Below are 22,282 nucleotides of genomic sequence, written 5' to 3' on the forward strand. Positions count from 1 at the left end.
TCCATCTTTAATTGGGAAACGAGACTGCAGGCTATGCTGCTTGGGTTGGGGCCACGGAGCTGGGGAGACCAAGACCACTTCCAAGACTGTGTAAGACCCACACGCGCAGCGGGAGTGGGGCAGAGGACGAGAATGCACAGGACTTGGGGGGCAGAACACGGGCGCCAGGTTCTCCGTTTGCCCGAGCCCTCCCCGCTGGGGTTCCCCTTCCTCATCTGTAACTGGCGGTGACATACTGTCTGGGACCCCACCTTGCAGACAGCAGAGCAGCCTGCACGCGGTCACTGCAAGTACGGACTGTCCCTGACCAGGGCTCTCTGCGGGTGGACAGCCGGCCATGCGGGAGGGCTGGGGGGCCGGGAGGCGGAGTGCGGGGGCCGGTACCCCCAACCCTGAGGGCTCAGGGTCCTCCCGCTCGGGAGGGGGGTGGGATGGGTCCCTCTCAGCCGAGGTGCCAGGCATGCGTGGAGAGACCAGCCCGCGCTGGCTGCTGTGCACGCGTTGGCTGCCGCCGTCAGCTGCGTGCGCCAGGGAGAAGGGGGGCCGCGGTACCGGAGTGAGGGTCCCACGAGAAACGTCAGGGACCTGCCGCCCCTTGACTCCCAAGGGCGAGCCCTGCTGCTTCCTGGGGGCGCCGCTGCAGGCCGAGTTAAGGAGGTGAACTTTCGAGGGGCACGCTGGCACTTTCCTGGAGGTATCATCATACTTCCGTTTTTAGAAAGTACACGAGAAGGACCTACACCCGCCAACTGTGAGGTTACCTCTTTGCAGAGGAAAGCGCTCTCGGCGAGCCGTCTCTTTAAGGCGTTGGGCTTGCCCGAGGCATTCTGCACCTCGCCGCTCCCCGTAGTGACCCTCCGAGAGGACGGCTTTGTGCACTCGCCCCGCCCCGCCGCCGCCCCGCCCCTCGCGCACGCGCACGCGCACGCGCACTGCCGGCGCCCCCCCGCGCCGCCTCGTCCAGCTCGGCCCGGCTCCCGCCCAGGCGGCGGCGACGCGACGCCCTGAGCGCCCGCCCCGCCGCCGCGGCCGGCAGGTAAGCGGGGCCGCCAGCACGGGGACCGCACTTGGGGTGCGGGAAGGGGCCGACGCCGGCTGTCCCTCAGGGCCGCCCAGCCGCCGCACGTGTTCCGGCGGGCCAGGCCCAGGTCCCGGCCCAGACCCGCCGGGGCCCTCCCTGTGCAGGCGCCCCGCGCCCCCACCGCTTCCCTTCCGGGTGCCAGCTCTGCGCCCCTTGTCCGCGCCCAGCCCCCGGCGGCGGTCCCCTCCCCGTACTCGGGTCCCGGCCCCCCTCCCCAAACGCACCCCCACGACCGTCCAGCGGGTCCCGGGGACCCCCAGCGCCCACCCGTGCGGCCACTCCCCAGTTTCCCCTCCCCCAGCGGCCAGGTGACAAGCCCTTAGCCTGGGAACTGTGACTTATTTCAGCAGCCAGCGCGCGTCTCCCCTTGCTCTCCGCTGCTCCTCCAAAGAAAGACCCCAGACCCACCGACTGGTGCCTGGTTGTGGCGCGCAGACCCGTCTACTCTCCTCTTCTGCAGAAACGCCCCCTACCCCAACCTGCTGCTCGCCCTCAGCCCAGGCAGCCAGGCCCCCTCTCTCCCCTGAGAAGCCGGGCTGCCCAGGTGCGGGTCGCCCTCACGCAGCGAGAGACCTCGGCTCCTTCCAGAGCGCCTCCCACCACCTCCAGTCTAGTGTGCCAGAGCCATTTTGGGTGATGGCAGAGACATTCCCTGCCAGCCTTCTCATGCCGGTTTCTACCCACCCAGGTCCGTTTACCAAGCCCTTCAGACACACTGGCAGGTGCTGTGCCAGACGCTGCCTCTGAGGTTGGCCCGGCCCCTAGAAGGCAGATAGGTAAACTAGGACGGAAGCCGGTTGCAGAACAGGTGGGGAGAGCGGCATTCCCGCCGCTCTTTTGGTCTGGCCACCTGCGAGTCATCAGGTTACCTCACCTGTGGGCCCACTCCCTGGGGTGGAGTCCAGGAATCTACACTTTACAAGCAGTGCAGGGGAGCACTCAGGCTTGGGAGGCTCAGCCCTGGGTGGTCAGGCTCACCTGGGTGGAAGAGCTGGGAGTGTTGAGAGGGAGCGCGTAGCATGTGCTCTGGAGGCCTTCCCCGCAGCACGGTTGCCTTCACCTTCTTGGACTTATTGAGAAGCTAGTACCTCCCTGGCTGCCCAGTTGCTTCCCCAAATGCAAGGCTTTCCCCCCCTCTTAAGTGGAAACCAGGGGCGTTGAGTCAAGAAATTGTCTTCTTTGCGGTCCCCCTGATTTTTTGGGTGTTAATGTTTTGCTAGCCCGAGGGATTGGCGGATTGGGTTTGAGCTGGGAGGGGTTTGACGCCTTTTCTGTGAGATTGTTGTCGTCCCTGGTCCTCACCTGAGGGCAGGTAGTTCGCCAGGAGTCACACCCCACCTCCTGGTGGGTCTCAATTTTTATGTTAAAAGGAGCTGGGCTCCCAGAGCTGCCCTGTTTACCCCAGAGGAAGCCTGTTCTGTTCCCACTGCTGTTTCTCCCCCACACCTCTCTTGGCTCATGCTGATAACCTTCTTCAGATGCTAGGTTTTGTGAAACAGCCTTTCCAGCTGTCTTCCTTAGCTCCCCCCCCCACCTCACTTGTCCAACCCACCTGGGGGATGGCAGCACTTGGGTTAATTGGCATGGCCAGGTTGCGCTAAATTTAATCACCAAGCAGCTAGCGTTTACTGAGCACCAGCTTTGCGCCAGCACTTTTGTCCCTGGGCACGATTATGCGCCCCTCCCCTCCCCCGCCCTGGTACTTGGGCTTTGGGTGCAGCAGGATCCATCCTTGGGTGGGAGTCCTTGCTCCAGGTAGCCAGCAGGGGCCACATCTGCTCTGCACGGCTGTGTTGTATTGTAATTTCTCTCCCCTCCTCTTGGAGAAAGAGTTTGAGATGTGTTCTTTTTTTGATGGCTTCCATTTTGCCTTGGTGTGAAAAGGAGTCGTGCAAGCTTTCAGTTTTAAGCGCCAAGCTAGAATTTACACTGTAAACTCGTTAGATGAACGGTGGTGCACGCTTCTGGAAATTGGATGGCCAGTGATGTCTGCGAGGATGCCCTGGTGGCTCCCCCCATTTCAGAGTCACCCGGTGTGCTTCTAGGAGACACATCCAGGTTCTGGAATCCTGTGCTACAGCAACCGAGTCGCTCGCAGTACAGTCTGGGTAGCTCCCATTGTCACGCTGAATCCTCACTGAGCTGCAGTCTCTCCCCTCCTGCAGCGTGAGCTTGCTTGCAGCCGATCTGTGTATGCTTCAGGCTTCTTCAGGCTTCGGCAGCAGGCAGCAGGCAGGGCTGGCCCTGGTTCGCGCTTCCCGACTGTGTCTTGTCGCCTCACCAGGGGCAGAGCACCTTCGGAGCTGCCAGGGCTCTGGAGGCAGCCTTGTGTCTGCACCCGGCCACAGGGAAGCCCCCGGGAGGCACGGACCACTGGGGATCTGCTCTTGTGTATTTTCAAACATGGCAGTTAAGCCCTGTTGCATCACTTGTGAGGATTTGGACGAGTTCCCCAATTTCTACACCCTGAAGCTCGGTCTCTGTAATTTGGGTTGGGTTTTTTTTTTTTTTTTCTCTTAACGTTTCAAGGGCTCTTTGAAGAAAATTGCATTTTGTTTGCCTAGACCGTGCTGCATTCCCACTGACAAGGATAACAGCAGGGAGCACCCTTGAAGGTGGGGCCTTGGATTACGTTGACAAAAGGGGCCGGGGCGGGCTGTCTCGGCATCTGAAGAGTGTTAGTGCTGAGTTAGGTCCACACATAGGACAAGTTCCTCATTTGGAACAGTGTGTCTGCAGCAAGGTGGGCAAAGGTTTTTCATCCTTTTTTCTGGGAATTAACTTTTTTTTTTTCCTGGGAATTAACTTTTAAAATACGGTTTGTTTATTGGCTTCAGTCCCCACTATAGGTTTCGTTTAGCAGACGGCTCTTTGCACTGGGAGTCTTCGCTCGGAGCAGTGATCTCCTCTGCCTGCGTCTCCCTGCCCGGTGGGCTTTAGAGCCATGGCAACGGAGGAGAAGAAGCCAGAGACGGAGGCCGCCAGAGCACAGCCCACCCCTTCCTCCTCAGCCACGCAGAGCAAGGCACGCACGTCCCTGAGGGCTCTGGGGGAACCGCCAGGGGCGCCTGGGCCGAGCACTCCTCCGAGATGCTTCTTCCTCAGACGTGGCGTTTTTATTCATGGACCACATACCCAGTCAGTGCTTGTTTACCGTGCGGAGGATGCTCAGACCTGTCCTCTGGGGAAGGGGCCTTATCCACAACATAGATCCCTGGTGCTGATCGTAAGATTCTCTGCAGTCCCAGAAAGCCTCTCATGAAGCCCCCTCCCTGGTTCCACACTTCTGGGGCCCATGCAGGTGTGCCAACCCCTTCGGTGGACACCAGGCAGCACACTCGGGCCTTTGAGCAGGGCTGCGGCCCTCAGGTTGTGCTCACCAGCCGTGGGGTCGCGGCCACGTCACATGGTGCTTCCGGCCGCATTGGGGGTGGGGTGGGGCCCTGCGAGGCCTCTGTGTTGAGCTGGCCTGGTGCAGCTGGGGCCCTGAGGAGGGGCCTGCAGGAGAAGCAGGGCTGTGGAGGGAAATAGCCCAGGTTGAAACCCGTCCAGTTTGAAAGGTGACTTCCAGAGGGTCTAGAAGGCACTTGGAATGTGGATTTGGAGCTCAGAAGGTGGGTCTGAGCTTGAAACCAGCACAGTGCTTTTGGTGACTGGTGCTGTCTCTTCAACAGCCTACCCCTGTTAAACCAAACTACGCTCTGAAATTCACCCTGGCTGGCCACACGAAAGCCGTGTCCTCCGTGAAATTCAGCCCGAATGGGGAGTGGCTGGCAAGTTCGTGTACGTATCACCGGGGCCTCAGCTCTTGCCAGAGGCCGTGTGAGCTGCACCAGAAGCCCAGGACAATGGGAGGGCTTGCTTTCTAATGTTGCTGCTGGGGCATTGCGGCAGGCCATGTGCCCCTCGCCCTGGCTGGGGCCCTTTGTCACTCTGGAAGTGACGGGCCTGGGGGAGAGGGGAAGGGTGCGTGCGGCAAGTGCCCGAGTGCTGGCTGTTCCCTGGGCATGGAGCGTGTTCACGTGGGTTCCCGGGGGATTCACACTGTTCCCACAGCTCTTGTGGGAAGCCTAGATTTTGCACTCGGGATGGCTGAAGCACACCAGTTCCTTGGTTTTCTTTCAGCTGCTGATAAGCTCATTAAAATTTGGGGAGCGTATGACGGAAAATTTGAGAAAACGATATCTGGCCACAAGCTGGTAGGTGTGAGCCCTGCATGCTGAGGTCGATGGTGGGCCGCTGTAGCTCCACCGGTCCAAGGGGGTGGGGCCCATCCCCAGGGCTCGTCAGGTTAAGATCCAAGGTACCCCCCGCCGCCCCGAGTTTTTCGATAGTTCTTTGCCTCTTGTTTTTTAAGCAAATACTTCTGACCTTCCCAGACAAGTTTCTGCCTGACTTTAGGAGAATATGCTTCTCCTTTGGGGACCGTGTGGTGTCCGTCTGTGTCGTCAGGAGTAGCTAGCGGGTTTGGATAGCGGAGCGATGTGCTTCTTGATCTTTAGATGGGTGTTCTGACCTTTGCTGGTAACTGTATTTTGTCCCGTCAAGGTGGTGACTGTGTGTTTTTGCTCCCCAGGGGATATCAGATGTGGCCTGGTCGTCAGATTCCAACCTCCTTGTTTCCGCCTCAGATGATAAAACCCTAAAGATCTGGGACGTGAGCTCGGTAAGCTGCTCTGGGCCCCCCTCCTGGCAGAGTCTGTGTGCGTAGACAAGGGGAGACTCCGCCGCGTGGGAGTCTAAGGGCAGTCTGCGGACCAGCTGGTCACGGGCGGCCCCGCTTGGTAGGAGATGTGTTGTCAGGCTGCTGTGGGCTCGGTGTTGAAATAACTGTTGGGAGTAACTTAGTCTCATGATACTTGGTTTTAGGGAAAGTGTCTGAAAACCCTGAAGGGGCACAGTAACTACGTCTTTTGCTGTAACTTCAACCCCCAGTCCAACCTCATCGTCTCGGGCTCTGTAAGTATGATGCCTCTGGGTGGCGGGGCGAGTGGTTCTTTGTAGCTGGGGCTTGGGGAGTTGAGCCGTGAGTCTTCTCTGCCGTGCCGGGGGACAAGGGGTAGTGGTGGCAGGTCTTGGGTTCCAGAGGACCGGTTATCTCCCCTCTCCCTACGGAACGGCCTTAACCTCTTCTTTTATCTTCAGTTTGACGAAAGCGTGAGGATATGGGACGTGAAAACAGGGAAGTGCCTCAAGACCCTGCCTGCACACTCGGACCCGGTCTCAGCTGTGAGTCCCACTGAACTCTGGACGCCGCGCAGCAGGACGGGGTGATGGCCAGGGAGGGGGCACTGGGGACCCCGCGGGGGGTCTTCCTGTCCTGGGTCCATGAAAGGACAGGTGGGCGAGGGGCTGGGTGTGGCGTCCCCCGAACCGAATCCTGTGGGACCGGTAGGGTGGCCAGGCCTGGAAGAGGGCTGTGCACTGGGAAGCGTGGCCCCGGAGAAGTGAGTTTGGAGTGGAGCGGCTTTGATCCTCGGGTGGTGGTGGAGGAGGTCGGGATGACCCACTGGGAGGGCGAGAGCCAGTGGGGAGTGGAGCCCCACGAGCACCCTCAGTGTGTGCTCCGTGTCCTGCCTTGTGCACACGCCAGCAGTGTGCAAGACGAGTGTGCGTGGTTAACGCGTCCATTGTATCACAAACCTCTCCGCTTGAAAGTGGCCAAGAGATTCCTTTGTCAGCAGAGAGCCTGGACTTGTTTCTTAGCCAAGTTTGCCTTTTTTTGGAAAGGGGAAGGAATCGTGTAAACAGTGTGCTTATTTTTACTGAGCAGATGGTCCTTTTCACTTTCTGAAATCGTGTAGGTGAGTGATTTTAAGCATTTTCAGCTTTGGAAGGGCGTTTTCACCCAGCCGAGACCATTTGCAGAGCCCGGATATGAAGAGGACACGTATAGTGCGCTGGTTGCAGTGGCCTCGAGGGGCCCTTGCCGCCCAGAGTCCCCGCCAGCGCCTGGGGCTCTGAGGAGGGCGGCGTGCTGTGGAGGCGGGGCCTGGCCCCACCGCGCTGTGGCCTCTGCCCTGGACTCCCAGTCGGAGGAGAGCAGGGCAGCGAATGTGGGAAGGCCCCGGGAAGCGAGCTGAGGGAAGGCTGGGAGTCGCAGGAGTGCGAGTTTGGGCGGGGGGGGTGGCTGCTGCGGGTGGGACTCAGCCTGAGCAGTTGCAGGGTTTGTAAAGTTTTTGTTTCCCGTGGAAGTGACATGTACTCGTTTTAAGAAGGGCAGACAGATGTAGCGAGGAGAAAGACTCTCCTGGGCCCGCACCCTCCAGGACCGCTGCTGGTAGCTGGCCTCCCCTCGGAGCCGTTGGGGTGTTTAAATACGTGTCTTCCCCCGGGCCGTATCTCTCCATGCGAGTGGTGGGAGTGCGGCGTGGCTGCTGTTGTGCTGCTGTGCGTCCCGTGGGAGGGTTTGTCGGGCGTTGCTTGTAACTCGCACGTCACAGCCAGGGGTGTAGTGAGCACCTTCGTTGGACAGCTTTACCCCCCGCGTGACCGTTTCCGCGGGTGAACTTGAGGAGGTCATCATCGTGTGTAGGAGGCATGCGGCTTTCCAGCCCATCTGTCTGGGAGCTTCGAGCCTCACAACACGCCCTCCACTGGTGCCCTGTCCCCGCCCTTCCTCCCACCTGAGTCTGGCCCCCACATTCTCCTGCCGGGGTTCCTCTTGCGTTAGCTTCCTCGCTGAAAGGGCCCTCCTGTCTGTCTCATCCTGCAGCCCTTGCTGCAGCCACTTGGCCTGCGGATTTTCCTTGTACTGCCCGTTTCCTGCTTCGCTGCTTTTACATGAGCTCATCTGTCTGCCAGGTGTCCTCCCCTCCCCCGCCGCTCTGCAGAGAGCTTGGAGTGACTGTCATCTGAGCGCGGACTTGGCATCCCCCTTAGGGTCTGACTTGTTGTCTTATTCGTGTCTTCGTAGTGCTTACATTTACTCTGGGGATGTACAGGGCAGCCGTGTTGTTTCGCACCTGCGCGTTGGTGGGAAGGAGAGGCCAAGCTGCATCGGCCAGCGGGGAGGTCCACATGTGGTTGGGAGCAAGGCAAAGCACGGTTGGCACGGTAGCCCGTGGGGCCCCATGTCAGCTCGTTAGTGTCTCGTGCCGTGGGCTGCGATAGACTATTTTGCAAATCCTAAGAAAGGGAAGAACGAGGTTGGACAGATGGCAGCGCATTAGAAAGACCGTTACCTTGAGGGGCTGACGAGCGGGTGGTCACGGTTAAGTAGCTGGCCTGCGAGCCCGTCCTGCCAAAACCACCGGTAGGCATAGAAGGACAACAGAAGAGCCCGTCGAGCGTCTTGTGGAGAGCTTGTGGGGCCCAGCGGTCCGGCACCGAGGCTGCCAGCCGTGCGCCGCGGGGCAGCCCCTTTAGTGCTGGGAGCCCGGATCCAGATGCCGTGAGCGCGAGGTGCACTGTGTGCGCTCGGCCTTCGACAGGCAGTGCGACGGAAGGGGGAGTGAGGCGTGTCGCGGGTGCCTTCAGCACCAGTCACGTGTTGGGGCAATACCGTAGAGACTCTGGGTTCAGTAAAGCCAAGTTCATCCCACCTGTTACCTTCCTGCCACAGCTACTAGAGAGTGTAAAATCGTCCTTGCGGCTGGCGGGGCCCCGAGAGTCTAGACCCCGGCTTCTCCATGTCTCGCAGCCCCACGTCGCCCGCGTCCACTGAGAATGTGGCAGTGGTGCGACTCGGGGGCCTGGCGCTCAGTGCAGCGAGCTCGCAGGTGCTCCCGGGTGCGTGACTCGGCCCCTGCGGATGTCCAGCAGTGTTGGAGACAGCCTGGCTGTCGTGGCCACGTGCTGCTGGCATCTGGTCGGTCGGGCAGGGTGCGGCCCTGCGGGCAGCCCCACGGCCGGGGGGTCCGGCCTTTGGGGTGGTGGCGCCGGAGTGGAGGCCCACTGACCAACAGGCAGCCCCGGCCCCACCCCCACCCCCGGTGCCGCTCGGTCTCACGTGGAAAACGTGTCACGGGTCGTAGGGAGCAAGACGGCTTCAGAAAGGTGCTAGTTGTTACAAAAAGGCTTATCCTGGATAAAGTCTGCCCAGGACTCAGAAATGATAGAAGTTGGCGATGGACTCATCTGCCACCGTGGCTCCTTTACTCCCACTGGGATTCCACTGGGAAAGCAGGAAAGAAACACAAAGATGGTTTAGTTGGGAGGCTGGGGCTCGTCGGGCTGTGGAGGTGTGCGTGGCCACGGGGGCTGAGGGGGCAGGGCATTCGGGTGACAGAGGTGCAGGGAGCAGAGGCCGGTTGCGCCCTGGGGACCGGCACATGGGGAATCACCCCCGACCTGAGGTGCGGGGTTCAGAGCGGCCTGGGTGCCTGAGATTCCCAGTCCTTGTGGCGGGCTGGGGGCCGTGCCCGAGCGCGTTCTTCCAGTGGTTACCCATCAAGTGAGTTTTTCTCTCCCGGTTTTTCTCTGTTCAATGTGAGGCCAGGGGAGGTGGTTTTCAGCCGGGTCCTGGTCAGGCTGCCTCGACAGCAGCGGCCGACGCACGCACGCGGGCATGCCCTGCTCCCCAGGCCCGGCCTCTTCTTGCTCAGGCTTGGTCGCGTTTGTTTCTTTTCAAGGATACATCTTACAGTAAGCGATTCAGCTTCTCAGGATGTGTCCGGGGTTGGTTTTCCTTCTGAGTTCAGTCATCCATCGTGAAACAAGGCCTGTTGCTCGAGACACCTGGTAAAAATCACTTTATTTGTGTCACTTGAGTGTCTCTCAGCGTCGGCAGGAAATCCGTCGAATTTGAAGCGCGTTACTTCCTCAGTGCTCAGCAAGACGGCGAGCGTTTAGGGAGGGCACTCGCGAGTAGGGGGGCCACTCAGATAGGACGCAGTCTGTGTTGACCACTTGGAAGTAAGTGTCTTTTTTCCGTTCACTTCGTTCTCAGGTTCATTTTAACCGGGACGGATCCTTGATAGTGTCAAGTAGCTACGACGGTCTCTGGTAAGTGGAGAAATTGACTGCATTTGCTCAGCACATGTTATTTAAGGGCAGTATTCTGGCCTCTGGGGGCCAGCGGTGAGAATGGGGCAGGTGGAAGTCTGTCCCCGCGAGGGGCTTCTGCTGTCGTGGGCTGCGGCGGACAGACTGACGCAGGGCCGGAGGGAGAGCTGCTGGTACGGGGAGGCGCTCCTGCTCCAGACTCCGCTCCTTGGCGCTGGAGTGTGCCCTTGACCAGCTCGTGGGCGTGGGGGGCGCGTGGGCTCAGGACCAGCCTCACGTCCCGTGGAGGATGTGGCGTGGAAATCCCAGGACGGAGGAGGTGAGGAGGAAGGGGGGACGTGGTTTCACGTGGAACGTTGTTTAGCCTGAACGAATAATGCTTGTACAGCTCAGAGTTTGTAACCTGAGTGTTGAGGATTCTGTCAGAGGCATGAGAGAAAATGTAGAAGTAAATGTCAGTCTGAGTCGGCAGATGCCCTGATGGGGGCACGCGGGCATGGAGCACCAGGCTGGGCCTGCAGGGTGCAGGGGACAGCCTCCTGCCCGTCCTGCATGGTCGCTGGGAGGAGGTCAGTAGGCAGTGGCCGCTGGCTGCATGATGACCCGTGAAGAGCTTTCCAATTACAAGGGAGAATGAAAGCATGGCTAGAAATTAGTCTATATTTAGCAAAAAGGAAACAAGAAAGAGGAAATGGGGTAACAAATCATCCAGTAAAAATGCCATGGAAGGAGGAAACGCGCCATGCTGGGCGTCCCGGTGGCCACTGGACCCCCTCGCTGCAGGCTGTCAGGTTGCACGAGAAACCTTTCTGACTCTTGTTTTCAAGAAACGGTTAAAACAGGGATGGTAAAGGTTTGACACTGAAGGGTGGGTGCACGGCGTCAGGCATAAAGCACAGAGCAGCGTCAATGTCACTGGTACTTACGGATGGAGTGTCCCCCCGAGGAGAGAGAGAAAGAGCGAGCCGTGCGTGGCCGGACAGGACCTAGGGCCGCAAGGACCGTGAGGCAGGACGCACGGCTTCTAGACGTCCGCAGGAGAGCGTCCGGGGCCTGCTGGACCTGAGCGACACCGCGGCTGTGGGTTTGCTGCGTCTGCAGCGTACGCGGTGTCCCGCAAGCCCAGAACAGTCTCGGGGTTGCCCGTGGGTGGGCTCTGAAAGCTTTCTAGAGAGGAGGGAGAAGTAAAGGAAAAATTAAAAATCTGTGTCTTACTGAGGCCGGCCTGGTAGGAAGAGCAGCCCCAGTACGGAGCCAGGGGGGATAAGCAGGGTGCAGGCATGCCACGCTGGGGGGGGCGGGGGCGCATGCGGGGAGCTCCCGGTTGCTCAGTTGGCCAAGGAAGGTCTTCCCATGGTTGGGGGCCTGTGAGCTCCCGCTGGAGCTGGGCTGGATCCCAGACTTGCAAGGCAGGGAAGCTGTTCCGGCCACGGAACAAGGTGGGGGCCCCTGATCTGAAGCACCGATGGGGCCAGCGTGACCCTTCTCCCCAAGCTCCGTAGGGAGTCTGGGAAGAAAGCCATGGAGGATGCTTCGCTCGGGAATCGCGATGTCAGAATTCCAAGGGAACGTTCGCAAGCTGAGTCCAGCAGTGCCTTGAAAAATAGTAGTCCCCGACCACGTGGGTTTCTCGAACAGTGAAGGGGTTGTAATAGCGTGATCAACTTCAGGAAGTGTGTAGTCTGACGAATTGTGTCAACAAAGGCAGACCTCCCCGATGGGTCACTAGTAGAGGCCAGGCAGGCACCTGCAAGGACCCGGCAGCCACGCCCAGTGGAGACTAGCGAAGGAGACTGTTCACTAGAAGCTTTGTGACATTGATAACATGCAGTAACGCTAAATCCGTTTCTAGTTAAATCAGGAGCAAACCAGGCCTGTCTGCCCCTTATTCATGATGTTCGGAGCCGCTTGTTAATGGGATAGAGCTTTCTCTCTTCGTGGAGGGTCTGTTTCTCGAATTAGGAGCCAGGCACACGGCACTTGACCAGCGCCAACTCCAGCCTCACAGCGGCCCTGTCCCTGGCCTCCCCGTCCCCACTCGGAAGGAGGGGAGCAGAGGCAGGCTGAACACTTGCCGGTTGTCCGCCCCGCGTGCGTGGGTGGGTGGGTGGCAGCCAGGATCTGTGCCACACTGTGGGCTCCGGTGCCTAGGCTCGGAACCGCTGGGCCCTGCCGCTGTCAAGCCGTGACCGAGTGGGAGGGGGAGGGTTTGGAAACAGCCTTCCTTGGTACTGGCGTTAGCAGTTCACAGATGTTCAGGAGCGGCGGCAGAGATGTGAGGGAACTTAGGGTACGTCTAAGGGAAGAGGAGGACCGTGTGTAGAAGATGACAAAGTGTAACTAAGGGGACAGGAAGCAGCGAGCTGGGGGATGGGGACGGGGTGTGTGCACGTCCCCTGGTGTGGACCCGTGCCCCTGGCCTGGCAGACTGGGCAGTTCCACGGAGAGCCCCCCCATGGCCTTTCTGCAGCGAGAGGAAGTGGACTCAGGACCTGCAGGGAATGTAGTTGAGCTGGTGCCGGGAGGGCGAAGAGAACCTGGGGTGGGGGGCGGGCTGCTGGCTGGACAGCGACCCCAATGCTCGGTCACTGTAGCACCCAGCCCTGACGTGTGCCTGCCACAGGACGCGACACAGCACCCGCTGCCGGGGGGGCGTCCCTCCCAGAAGAGGGGCCTGATGGGGCCGGTCATGGGTGCAAGCTGGCCGCCCCCGCCCCTGTCGGTCAGGGAGTTAGCAGCACGGAAGCGTCCCTGCAGCCAGTGATGTCCCAGGCCAGGGTGTCCCCCCGGCGGGGGTTGGGAAGGTGGGAGAGGACGTTAGGAAAGTGAAGTGTTAACCCTGTGAGCCAGTGCCCCCGCTGCTGGGCATCCGTGCCTCCGAGGGATAGGCGCTAACGCACGCACGTCTGCTGCTGAAGATGTGTTTGCGTGGACGGGAGTCACAGACACGCTGGGACTGGCCCGTCCGTTCTGGGGCAGCAGCTCCTTGAATACGTTCTCTTGCTCCTGAACTGGAGGGACGTCCAGAAAATCCCATACGATACTCTAATTCTGTGGGAAGGAAGTCCCGAGCAGCCGCAGGCTTGGAATGTTTGTGCCAGAAAACAGGTTGGACTCCTGGTGCCCTCCTCTGTGGCCTCTGTTCCCCTTGTGACCGTGCCTCCCGTGGCAGAGCAAGTGACAACATGTGGGGCAGCGTGAGCGTGGCGTGTGTGCGGTGCCCGTTCTGGCCCCAGGCGTGAGGGGAGTCGCGGAAGCACGATGAAGTGGAACAGTGTGGATAATTGAAGTACGACTTAGTGTGCATTAGTTTGCTTGGGAGCCAGAACACCTCGGGCCGCTCCTCCTCACTCGCTTTGTAAAACCCGCTGCTGTTTTGCGTTGCAGTCGGATCTGGGACACCGCCTCGGGCCAGTGCTTGAAGACGCTGATCGGTGAGTGCTGCTGGCGTGGGCTTTCCAGCGGGGCGTCCCTCCCAGTGGTGGTTGCCGTTCCCCGTCCTCCATCGTGTGTATTCTGGGAAGCCCCCTCTCCTCCGTCCTGGCAGCTCCTTCCTGCTGACCTCCAGTACCATGACGTACCCTCTCCAGGCTGGGCCCCCTGCTGTCTGCTGTCTGCTGTCAGCCCCTGCTCGGGACTGCCTGGCCGTGTCCTCCAAAAGCCCCGTGAGCCCCTCAGACCCTCTGCCTGCACTTGGCAGACCCTTGGTGGGGACTCTCCTCGGATCATTCCTTGAGCAGACGTGATTGAGCCCCGGCCCTGAAGTGCGTGCACCCTGTCTCTTGGTGTCACAGATGAGCTCAGGGACCAGGCACTGGGGTCTCTGCAGACGGCAGGTGTATGTGTGACCAGAAGGTGGTTGCTGGGCCCGTGTGGGGCCCTGAGCTCAGCCCTGAAGGCGATGGGGGGGCAGCCCTGGGAGGGTTTTGAGAAGGTGGGTCACCTCGGGTCAGCCTGGAGGGTCCCTGCGGTTTTAGGTTCAAGTGTGAAATAGGGCAGGTGGTCGAATTCTGTGCTGAGGGCGAGAACTGGCTGGTGGGCCGGGGAAGGGGGCTGGCCTCTGACCCGCCCGGGAGGTGCTGCCTCCGAAGCCCTGTACCCGACATAACACAGATTTATCCCCACATCCTGGACGCTGGCCTCCGAGATCCAGGCGTGGGCAGGCCCGGTTTCTTCTGCGGCCTCTCCTCGACCTTCCTGCCGTGTCTTCACGTGGTTGTCCTGTGTGTGTGTACGCCCCGGCATCCAGTTTTTCTCTTGTACAGACGCTGGTCAGATTGGAGTAGGGTCCCCTGTACCAGCCGCATTTTAACCAAGTCACCCCTTGCGAGGCCCCGTCCCCACATAGAGCCCCACGGTCTGAGATGCTGGGGTTAGGGCTCTGCTGTGAGAAGTCTGGGAGGGACGCGGTTCAGCCCATGATGGTGGCCTTTGTGCGGTTTTTGCTTTATGAGTCTGATGACGTGGCCCCATGCTGTGTCCACAGCGTCTGGCCCTAGAGGCCTGGCACAGCCACCTCCACCTGGCAGGAAAGTGCCATTGTTCGCGCCACTGCAGCGTCCTGGTGCTCGCCGTGTGTTAAGCGTCGCTGTTCCCACACATGATCCTCACGGCGCCCCACCCCACAGCCGGGCAGGGAACGGAGGCCTGGAAATGTCATGAACTAAGTCATGGCGGCAAGCAGGTCCAGCACCAGGGCTGGAGCCCCGCAGCGTCTGCCAGGAGGAAGGGGCGGTGCGTAGCCCCGTCCCCAGCCCGTTTCTAGTCAGGTCTAGGGGATTAGAACTTTTCGGACCCAGCGACGCTTTGGTCCCAGAGCTTGAGTCAGAAACACCGGCGCTACCTCGCCTTGTCTGAGTCAGGGGCCTGCCTTCCCGGTGTGGCCCCTGTGCCCCAAGGAGGGCCCTCCGGCCTCACGCCTTCTCATGTGCCTTTGCAGTGTCTGGGACGTGTCGGAGGGAGCAGCGGCCCCCGGCGTGCGGTGGCCAGGTCCCTCGAGGTGGTAATGCGGCTTGCCGCTCCCCCCGCTCCGGCACCAGGGTGCACGGCCCCGGTTCTGTCTTTCTCACCTGGGGGGAAACGCGCTCTCCCGATGTGAGGGTCACAGGGCTGTCACGCGGCTGCAAGTGCTGGCCTTGCCCTGGGCGGCCCCTGATGGTGGCTCTTACCCGAATTCCTGGGCCGCCCGGGTGAGCTTTCAGACCCGAGTGTAGCAGTGAGGATGCGGGTATCTTGCCAGCAGGGCTGTTGCTGGAGGGAATTTGTAGCCCTTTTGCTCTGATCAGGCGGCAGAAAACATCTGAGATGATTCACCCGAGTCCTTTTTTCCTTGGTGGTGATATTCTCAGTCTGGCGGGGCATTTGCAGACTGCTTCACGGAGGAACATAACTCTGGGTCCTCTTACAAACGCCATGTTGGCGGAAGGCCAGGCACCCCGAGTTTGATTGGCCACAGGCCCTTCGCTCCTAAAGCCCTTGTGGCAGATGGGGTGGTCGGGCCCCCGCTAGGGACCCGAGAAACATCGAGGAGAACCAGCCGTTGTGACCGGCGCCGGGGACGGGCGAAGGGAGGTGTGCTGGACTTCTCGGGGACCTGTTCTAGGTGGCGGTGTGGGCACCGGTGGCAGCGTCCCCACTCGGATGGCCCTGTGTGGTGATGGGGGGGCTGTTCTCCTTTCCCCCCATGGGCACTGGCCCGGCGCCCCTCCCATCATCCTGTCTCCGCGTTTCCCATGCAGATGATGACAACCCTCCTGTGTCTTTTGTGAAGTTCTCCCCAAATGGCAAGTACATCTTGGCCGCGACCTTGGACAAGTAAGTGCCACCACCTCCCGTGGGCGGGCCGGGGACGTCCATCTCCTACCGGTGTTACCCTCGTAAAGATGGGAGACGTTTAAGCCCGGTAACGTGGCCCACGCGTCTGGTGGGCGTAGGGTTTCGGAATGCAGACGCGGCGCCGGTGTCAAGGGCCCCGCCTCTGCTGGGAGCCGGGTCTCCGGGCTGAAGAGGGATTCGGGCTCCAGGTTTCTCTGTGGTGCCCGTGTGGCCGGGGCAGCGCCTCCTTCAGGCCCCTGTCTACAGGACTAGGGGCCCGGCGCCTCTGAGCGGTCTCTGGCTCTGCCGGCAAGCACCTGGGTCTAACCCCTGCCAACTCCAGCGCAGGTTGGGCGACCCCCAAGCTCGCCGGAGGGCCACGCCGTTGGCGCTTGTCCTCAGCACCCTTGGGAAGAGTGAATTCCTGCCCAGGGGGGAGGGGGGATTGTTTGTTGCCACCGAAATCTGTTCTGGACATTTCCGGGAACCTCCCCACTTCCCTCTTGTAGCGGGAATGAGCCACCGACTGATTCTGGGAGCACCTAGCAGCCTCTGCTTAGTGGCAGGAACGTGGGGGGTTCACACACTGTGCTTTCGGGTGCCGTCAGACGATGGGCATGGGCCCACTGCTGGGCGCCCGTGCTTGCAGAGGGTGCGGGGACAGGCTCGTGGTGACGGCAGGGACTCCTGGGAACGCAGGTGACTCACCCCCCGCCTCTGCCTTCCAGCACGCTGAAGCTCTGGGACTATAGCAAAGGGAAGGTGAGTGCCGGCGGCAGGCTCGCTGGGCTGGGCGGTGCCGAGGGCCTGGGCTGTGGTTTCGCTGGTGGCAGAGCTGAGCCAGGGTCTGGAGCCAGAGGGGCTCACGGAGGCCGTCTACATGGGGTTGGCGTGGTGCACGTTTGTCACGCTCGGGATTGCAGATCGCTGGGCCGCAAGGGAAATCCTCAGTCGCGTGGCTTTGTGCTGTGGGTTCTCAGAGTGCTCTCAGGGCTCAGGGTTGTCGGCCGTGGAATGCCCGCACTCCAGACGTCGGGGATTGTCCACAGTGCGGGGCAGTTGTGACTCGATGGGCATACCGACGCTCTTGCCTTTGCAGTGCCTGAAGACGTACACTGGCCACAAGAATGAGAAATACTGCATTTTTGCCAATTTCTCAGTCACTGGCGGGAAGGTAAGTTTTCTCCCAGATGAGGAGCTTGTCGCTTTCCCGCTGTCCCTCCTGAGAGGTGGCCCCATCACAGGTTGGCCTGTATGCCTGCGGGCGTTCCTCTGTGCCCACAGAACGAAGTACCAGTGACTGGGACGGACGGCTTCTCCCTCGTGGAGGCAGAGGGTTCAGGGTGCGGGGCGCAGCGTTGTCTCTGAGGGCTCTGCTGCCCAGCCCGGGCCCCACTCATGCGCTCGCCCAGGTGGGACGGGACTCGAGTGGGTGGTGGCGTTCGGCAGACCCGGACGTGACCCTGAGAGAGTGGGGATTCGAGAAAACGTTTTAGGTCCCGGAGGGCTCCGATGGCGGAGCGTGGCCTTGCGTTTCTGTGTGGGCAGGGGCAGCGTGGGCAGAGCTGGGAGGGTGAGCGCCGCCCTGGGGCGGGCGTGGACGCACGGGGAGAGGGACTCCTGCGCACAAGCCAGCTCTGACCTGGGCTTTCTGGCTCGTCTTCCTGTTCCTAGTGGATCGTGTCCGGCTCCGAGGACAACCTGGTGTACGTCTGGAACCTGCAGACCAAGGAGATCGTGCAGAAATTACAGGGCCACACAGGTGAGCGCGCTGTGCCGGCCGCGGCTGGGTCCGGCCTCGACTTCTCTTCGTGGCCATCTTCCTGGCCGCCTGGCCTCAAAGTCCGTGCAGGCCCCGTGTGTGGTCGTGCCTTGTGTGTGTGTGTCCCGTTGAGACGAGCGTGGGGCAGGGGACATCCACTGTGGTCTAGAGGCTCTGGTTCCTCTTGGGACTCTGACCCGCTTTCTCCCCAGGGGCCTTGCGCCTCTGCACTCTGAGGGGCTGCCGCGCTGGCTCCTCTGCCCCTGGAGGCCCCCCTCTCCCCGCCTACACTTGGTGGAGAGCGATTGTCAGATCCTTCAGGGGTTCTTCTCTCATGCCTTAACGCCATCTCCACCTGCTGGGGACACGGCCTAGACCTGCAGGTCAGCTGCCTCTTTGTGTGGTCTGCCCACGTGGCTTAGCTCCTAGGGAGCAGCCCTGTGCCTCAGTTGCTTCTGGCCCCCTCACTGCTGCATGGGCGGGACACTCAGCCCCTTTGCAGGCTCGGGCGGTGGGAAGGTTCTGGGGTGTAGCCCCAGGTGCCAGCCCATGGGCTCTCACATCCCTGCTGGAGCTGGAGGGCTTCCTGACGGAGGCAAAGCCTGCAGGGTGTGCCTGGGCCCAGCGGCAGTGCCTGGGGGGCAGTGGGAGCATGGGCTCTGGCCCCGGTGAGCGCAGGCACGTTGTCCACGCAGCGAGACCGGTGCCCCTCTGTACCTGCTGGAGCCACTCTGCTGGCCCGCGAGCCGCGAGCTCGTGCTGCCGACGTCGGGCTGACGCTGGTGCCCACGGAGTCCGCAGCGTCGTGCCGCCTGCCACCTTCCCACCCGCGTGGCTGCCTGCTGTGCTCCCGCTGCATGTCCCTGGCGTGGGCAACACAGTGCAGGGCTGTGAGCATTGGGGGTCGGTGGCGGGGGCCCTGGGGGTGGTGGGAGTGCAGCCCTGGGGCGGCAGACGTCGGGTCTGGTCTCTGTTTCAGACGTCGTGATCTCGACAGCCTGCCACCCGACAGAGAACATCATCGCCTCGGCCGCGCTGGAGAACGACAAGACCATCAAGCTCTGGAAGAGTGACTGCTAGGCGCTGTGGGCACCGCAGGGGGGACCGTCAGGAAGGTGGCCGGGCGGCGGGAGCGCGGTGTCTGGAAGGCGCCCCTCGGTCTGGGCCTGGGGATCGGGAGGGGCCTGGATTCAGCCGCCTCTGAGGACGACGGGCTGTGTCTACCACCAGAAAGCTGAAAAGTTGCTGGTGACATTTCTTGCCAATCTCTCTCTCACTGTCTGAGGAAGTTTCTAGTCTGTATTGTGTTCAAATGGAGTCAACAAAAATTTTTAATTTTTTATTACAGAAGGGTGAAGTTCAATTTATCATGAGTTGTGTTTTTTTCCAGTCAATGTTCTGTATCTTTGGTATCTAATTACCCAGTGCAGGCAGGGTGAGCCGCCGTGGCCTGTCCTGCCCGGCCCCCACGGCCAGCCCCCTCGTCTGTGCAGCACATGGTCTAGTGACACGGTCCGCGGTCACCGGTTCCTGCTGTAGTTGTGCCCAGTGTGTTTCAAAGTCTTTCTGGAAAACGCAGAACACTGTAAGATTTCCATGTAAAAACCCTTTGTGTGGGAGTTCGTGGTCCCTGTGCGGACAGTGTGGCGTCGCGCTCGTAGCTCCCTGCGTCTCCCCCCGTCCCCAGCACGCGCGGCTGCGAGCTGTGACACAAGGTAGGGGTCTGTGCGGCTGCCGTGCGGCCTTCTCCCGCCGAGCCTGTACGCGCTTGGCCCTTCAATGAAAAGTCTCCGAGGTGGCAGGAAGTTGATGCCCGCAGGAAGGACTCGGCTCCCCTGTGGTTCGGGAGTGCGTTAAGGGGGGCCGGGAACAATGGGGGCAAGTGTAGCTGGAGAGGAGCCGGCCGCCCGGCTGTGTCCCGTCGAGCGCTGCAGCGGCCAAGGCTGGGCTGCGGGAGGCCCTGGTCGGCAGGCCTGGGCTCAGGCTGGGCTTCGGCCCCCGCTGCCCACCTGGGGACCCACAGGCCTGCTGGGAGTCTTGAGGCCGGCACTGGGAGCCGCTGGCTCCGGCGGGCCTGCTAGTGTGCCTGGGAACCTCCAGTCCCGCGGTTGCTGGTCTGGGGCAGGGGGGAGAGCAGGGGTGGTGCTGGGATTCCCAGGCCGGGGGACCCACCCCATGTCCAAACGCCCTCTGCCAGCCCCGAGTCCTGGGAAGGGGGCTAGAGGGCTACCCTTGACGGTCTCCCGGGGCCCCCTCCAGTGGCCACTGGTGGTCGGGTGGCGCCGACCATTCTAGTGGAAGGCATGTGGAAACCGGCTTCCTTCTCTTTCCCTGGCCTCTCCTGGAGGAGGGCAGCGCGTGGGCCGACCGTGGTAGGGGACTGCGGCAGTGACATGCGGTCAGCTCGGGGGCTCAGGGGGTCTGCTTTGCCACATATTTTGATAGGAAGTGCGAAGGTGTCACAGCTCACCCCGGGGTGCAGAGGGGCGTGGACGCGGAGCGCTGTGCCCTTGGACATAGTTTATTTTTTCTACGTTTGAATTCTCTGTTGTAGATTTGTGTAAAAATACATTCTCTCTTTTAAAAATAAAAATTTTCATGTCTTGTAATTTTGTCCTGTAAGACTTTTCACCTTTCTCAATGTGCGGTAGTTTTCGGGGTGGGGGCTGGCAGCTCAGTGGCCCTTTTGCTGCTCGGGTGCCCGCTGTGGCGGAAAGCTCAGAGTTAGTAAAAAACACCTTTTCTTACTATGCAAGTTCCTGTTTGTGTTAATGATTGACAATGTAAAACGCAGGCAAGGATCATGAACCACCTGCATTCCTGCTACCACTAGCGTTTCGGGGGATTATCTTCTCGTATATCCATTAAAAATAATAAACTCTGTTGTGGACCATTTCAAGCATATATAAACCTAGAATCTTGCAGGCTTTATCGGTCAACTTTTTTTTAAGGTTTTTTTTTTTTTTTTTTTTTTTTAAGATTTATTTAGAGAAAGAGCGAGCACGCCCGCAGGCAGAGGGAGAGAGGGAATCCCAGGCAGATGCCCCACTGAGCACAGAGCCCGATGTGGGGCTTGATCCCACGACCCCAAGATCATGACCTGAGCCGAAATGAGCTGGCTGTTCAACCAACCGAGCCACCGAGGTGCCCCTGAAAGACTTCTAAGTAAGGTCTACACCCAACCTGGGGCTCGAACTCCCAACCCTGAGATCGAGAGCCACACGCTCTTACTGACCCCTCAGCTTCGACTGTTAACACATCTCATTTCATGTGTCCGTCCCGGTTTGTTTAGTAGAAATCCCAGACGCTTCACGACTGAAGCAGTGAATACACATGGTCTCTACAAGAGAATTTTCCAAAAGCTCTGGCCCTGAGCCATTGTCACATCTCAAATTCTTCAGTCAAGTATCTGATGCCCAGATTTCCGCAGCTGTCACACCTTCGTGTATGTGTGCACGTGTGCACACACCCATGTTCATATGCACACAGCGTGCGCGATCACACGTGCACACATACGCATGTGCACACGTGCACACACCCGTGCTCCATGGCGCGTTGGTGTGAACCAGGTCGGTTGAGCTCTAGAATCTCCGGGCCCCCTCATTTGTTTCTTACCACGACTCGACACACCCGTTCGTCCCGTTGGCTCTCAGGTCTGGGTTTGCAAGTTGTATGAAGGGGTGCGGACCAACCTCTGACCCCGGTTCCCTGTAAGCTGGGCCGGGGCTGGAGACTGACCAGGTCCCCCAGCTTTTTCATAGTGAACGTGAGGTGGAGGGTGCCACCTGCATTTTTAACCGTGGGTTTGTGGCTCACGCTGGTTTATATTCAACGTGACAAACACCTTCCTGGGTCCTTAATTGAGTCCTACAGGGTGGAGCTTACAGCAGCTTGTGCTCTGGACACAAAGTGGGGAGAATGCCCTGTGTGCTGCTCCGTCCCTGGGAACGTCAGTATGTCGCTCACAGGGCGCTTGCGCTGCGACCGGACAGGTCCTGCTCTGAGCAGTGCAGCGTTGGCCACGTGGCTGTGATGCCTTTGCCTGGCACTGCGAAGGGCCATTAGGGGCTCAGGAAGAGCCCTGGCGCTGAGCCGCCAAGGACACCGGTGCTCTGCAGGGGGAAGGCAGGCACTGTTCCTGGAGGAAGGGCCGCTGGCGCTGGAGGCCCCGCAGCGCTTGCTGTCCACTCCTGCACCCTGGGCCAGGTGGGAGAGGGTGCGGCCAGGGGCTGCTTGGGCGCCAGGAGGAGACCCCAGCTCCACAGCCAGCCCGATTTGGGCTGGGGGCAGAAACAGCATGACTCTTACAAATGCACACTTGCCGAAGGTGTTATTTCACTCTGGGAGGAAGCCTGTAAGACGTTACAAGCAGTCCAGAGGAGAGCTGACCGCACTTGCACAGGAAACAGCACCGGCGAGGCCGGGACAGTCAGCGGGGCGCTGGGCAGGTGTGCATCTCTGTGCGCGAGGCGGTGCAGTCCGCTCCCTGCGCTGCCTGCCTTGCCAGGCGCCTCGGTCAGGGTCGTACCCTCACCCTCACAGCCAATGGCTCTGCCAGCAGGGAGGCGGGCAGGCTCTCAAAGGGCCTTTGCTGGGGGAGAACCGGCCAGCCGTCGGCGGCAAGGGCGCGGGGGTACGGAGGGCGTTGGGGGCCACGGGAGCAGCGCGGAGTAGCGCGG

General features: G+C 60.6%; 1 protein-coding gene across 5 annotated transcripts; it reads left to right on the plus strand.

Moving 5' to 3' along the window:
• The first annotated feature begins 942 nt into the window (after positions 1-942).
• Positions 943-20,212, plus strand: WDR5 (WD repeat domain 5). 5 transcript variants are annotated; one of them, XM_040632161.1, is made up of 15 exons: positions 943-1,036; positions 3,919-4,106; positions 4,756-4,864; positions 5,207-5,280; positions 5,658-5,747; positions 5,951-6,040; positions 6,227-6,310; positions 9,972-10,027; positions 13,415-13,461; positions 15,766-15,841; positions 16,570-16,603; positions 16,941-17,015; positions 17,516-17,603; positions 18,299-18,493; positions 18,583-20,212. In XM_040632161.1, the coding sequence occupies exons 2-15, from the start codon at positions 4,026-4,028 to the stop codon at positions 18,681-18,683; spliced, it is 1,200 nt and encodes a 399-aa protein (XP_040488095.1). In that variant the 5' UTR covers positions 943-1,036; positions 3,919-4,025; the 3' UTR covers positions 18,684-20,212. The 5 variants fall into 5 exon arrangements, with proteins under 5 accessions (XP_040488095.1, XP_040488096.1, XP_040488097.1 ...); XM_040632162.1 differs by lacking the exon at positions 943-1,036 and adding an exon at positions 3,675-3,824; XM_040632163.1 differs by lacking the exons at positions 943-1,036; positions 18,299-18,493 and adding exons at positions 3,688-3,824; positions 17,816-17,986 and having other exon boundaries at positions 18,583-18,704.
• Positions 20,213-22,282: the final 2,070 nt, after the last annotated feature.

The sequence above is a fragment of the Ursus maritimus genome, unplaced genomic scaffold (genome assembly GCF_017311325.1).
Source record: "Ursus maritimus isolate PB19 unplaced genomic scaffold, ASM1731132v1 scaffold_17, whole genome shotgun sequence".
Taxonomy (NCBI): domain Eukaryota; kingdom Metazoa; phylum Chordata; class Mammalia; order Carnivora; family Ursidae; genus Ursus; species Ursus maritimus.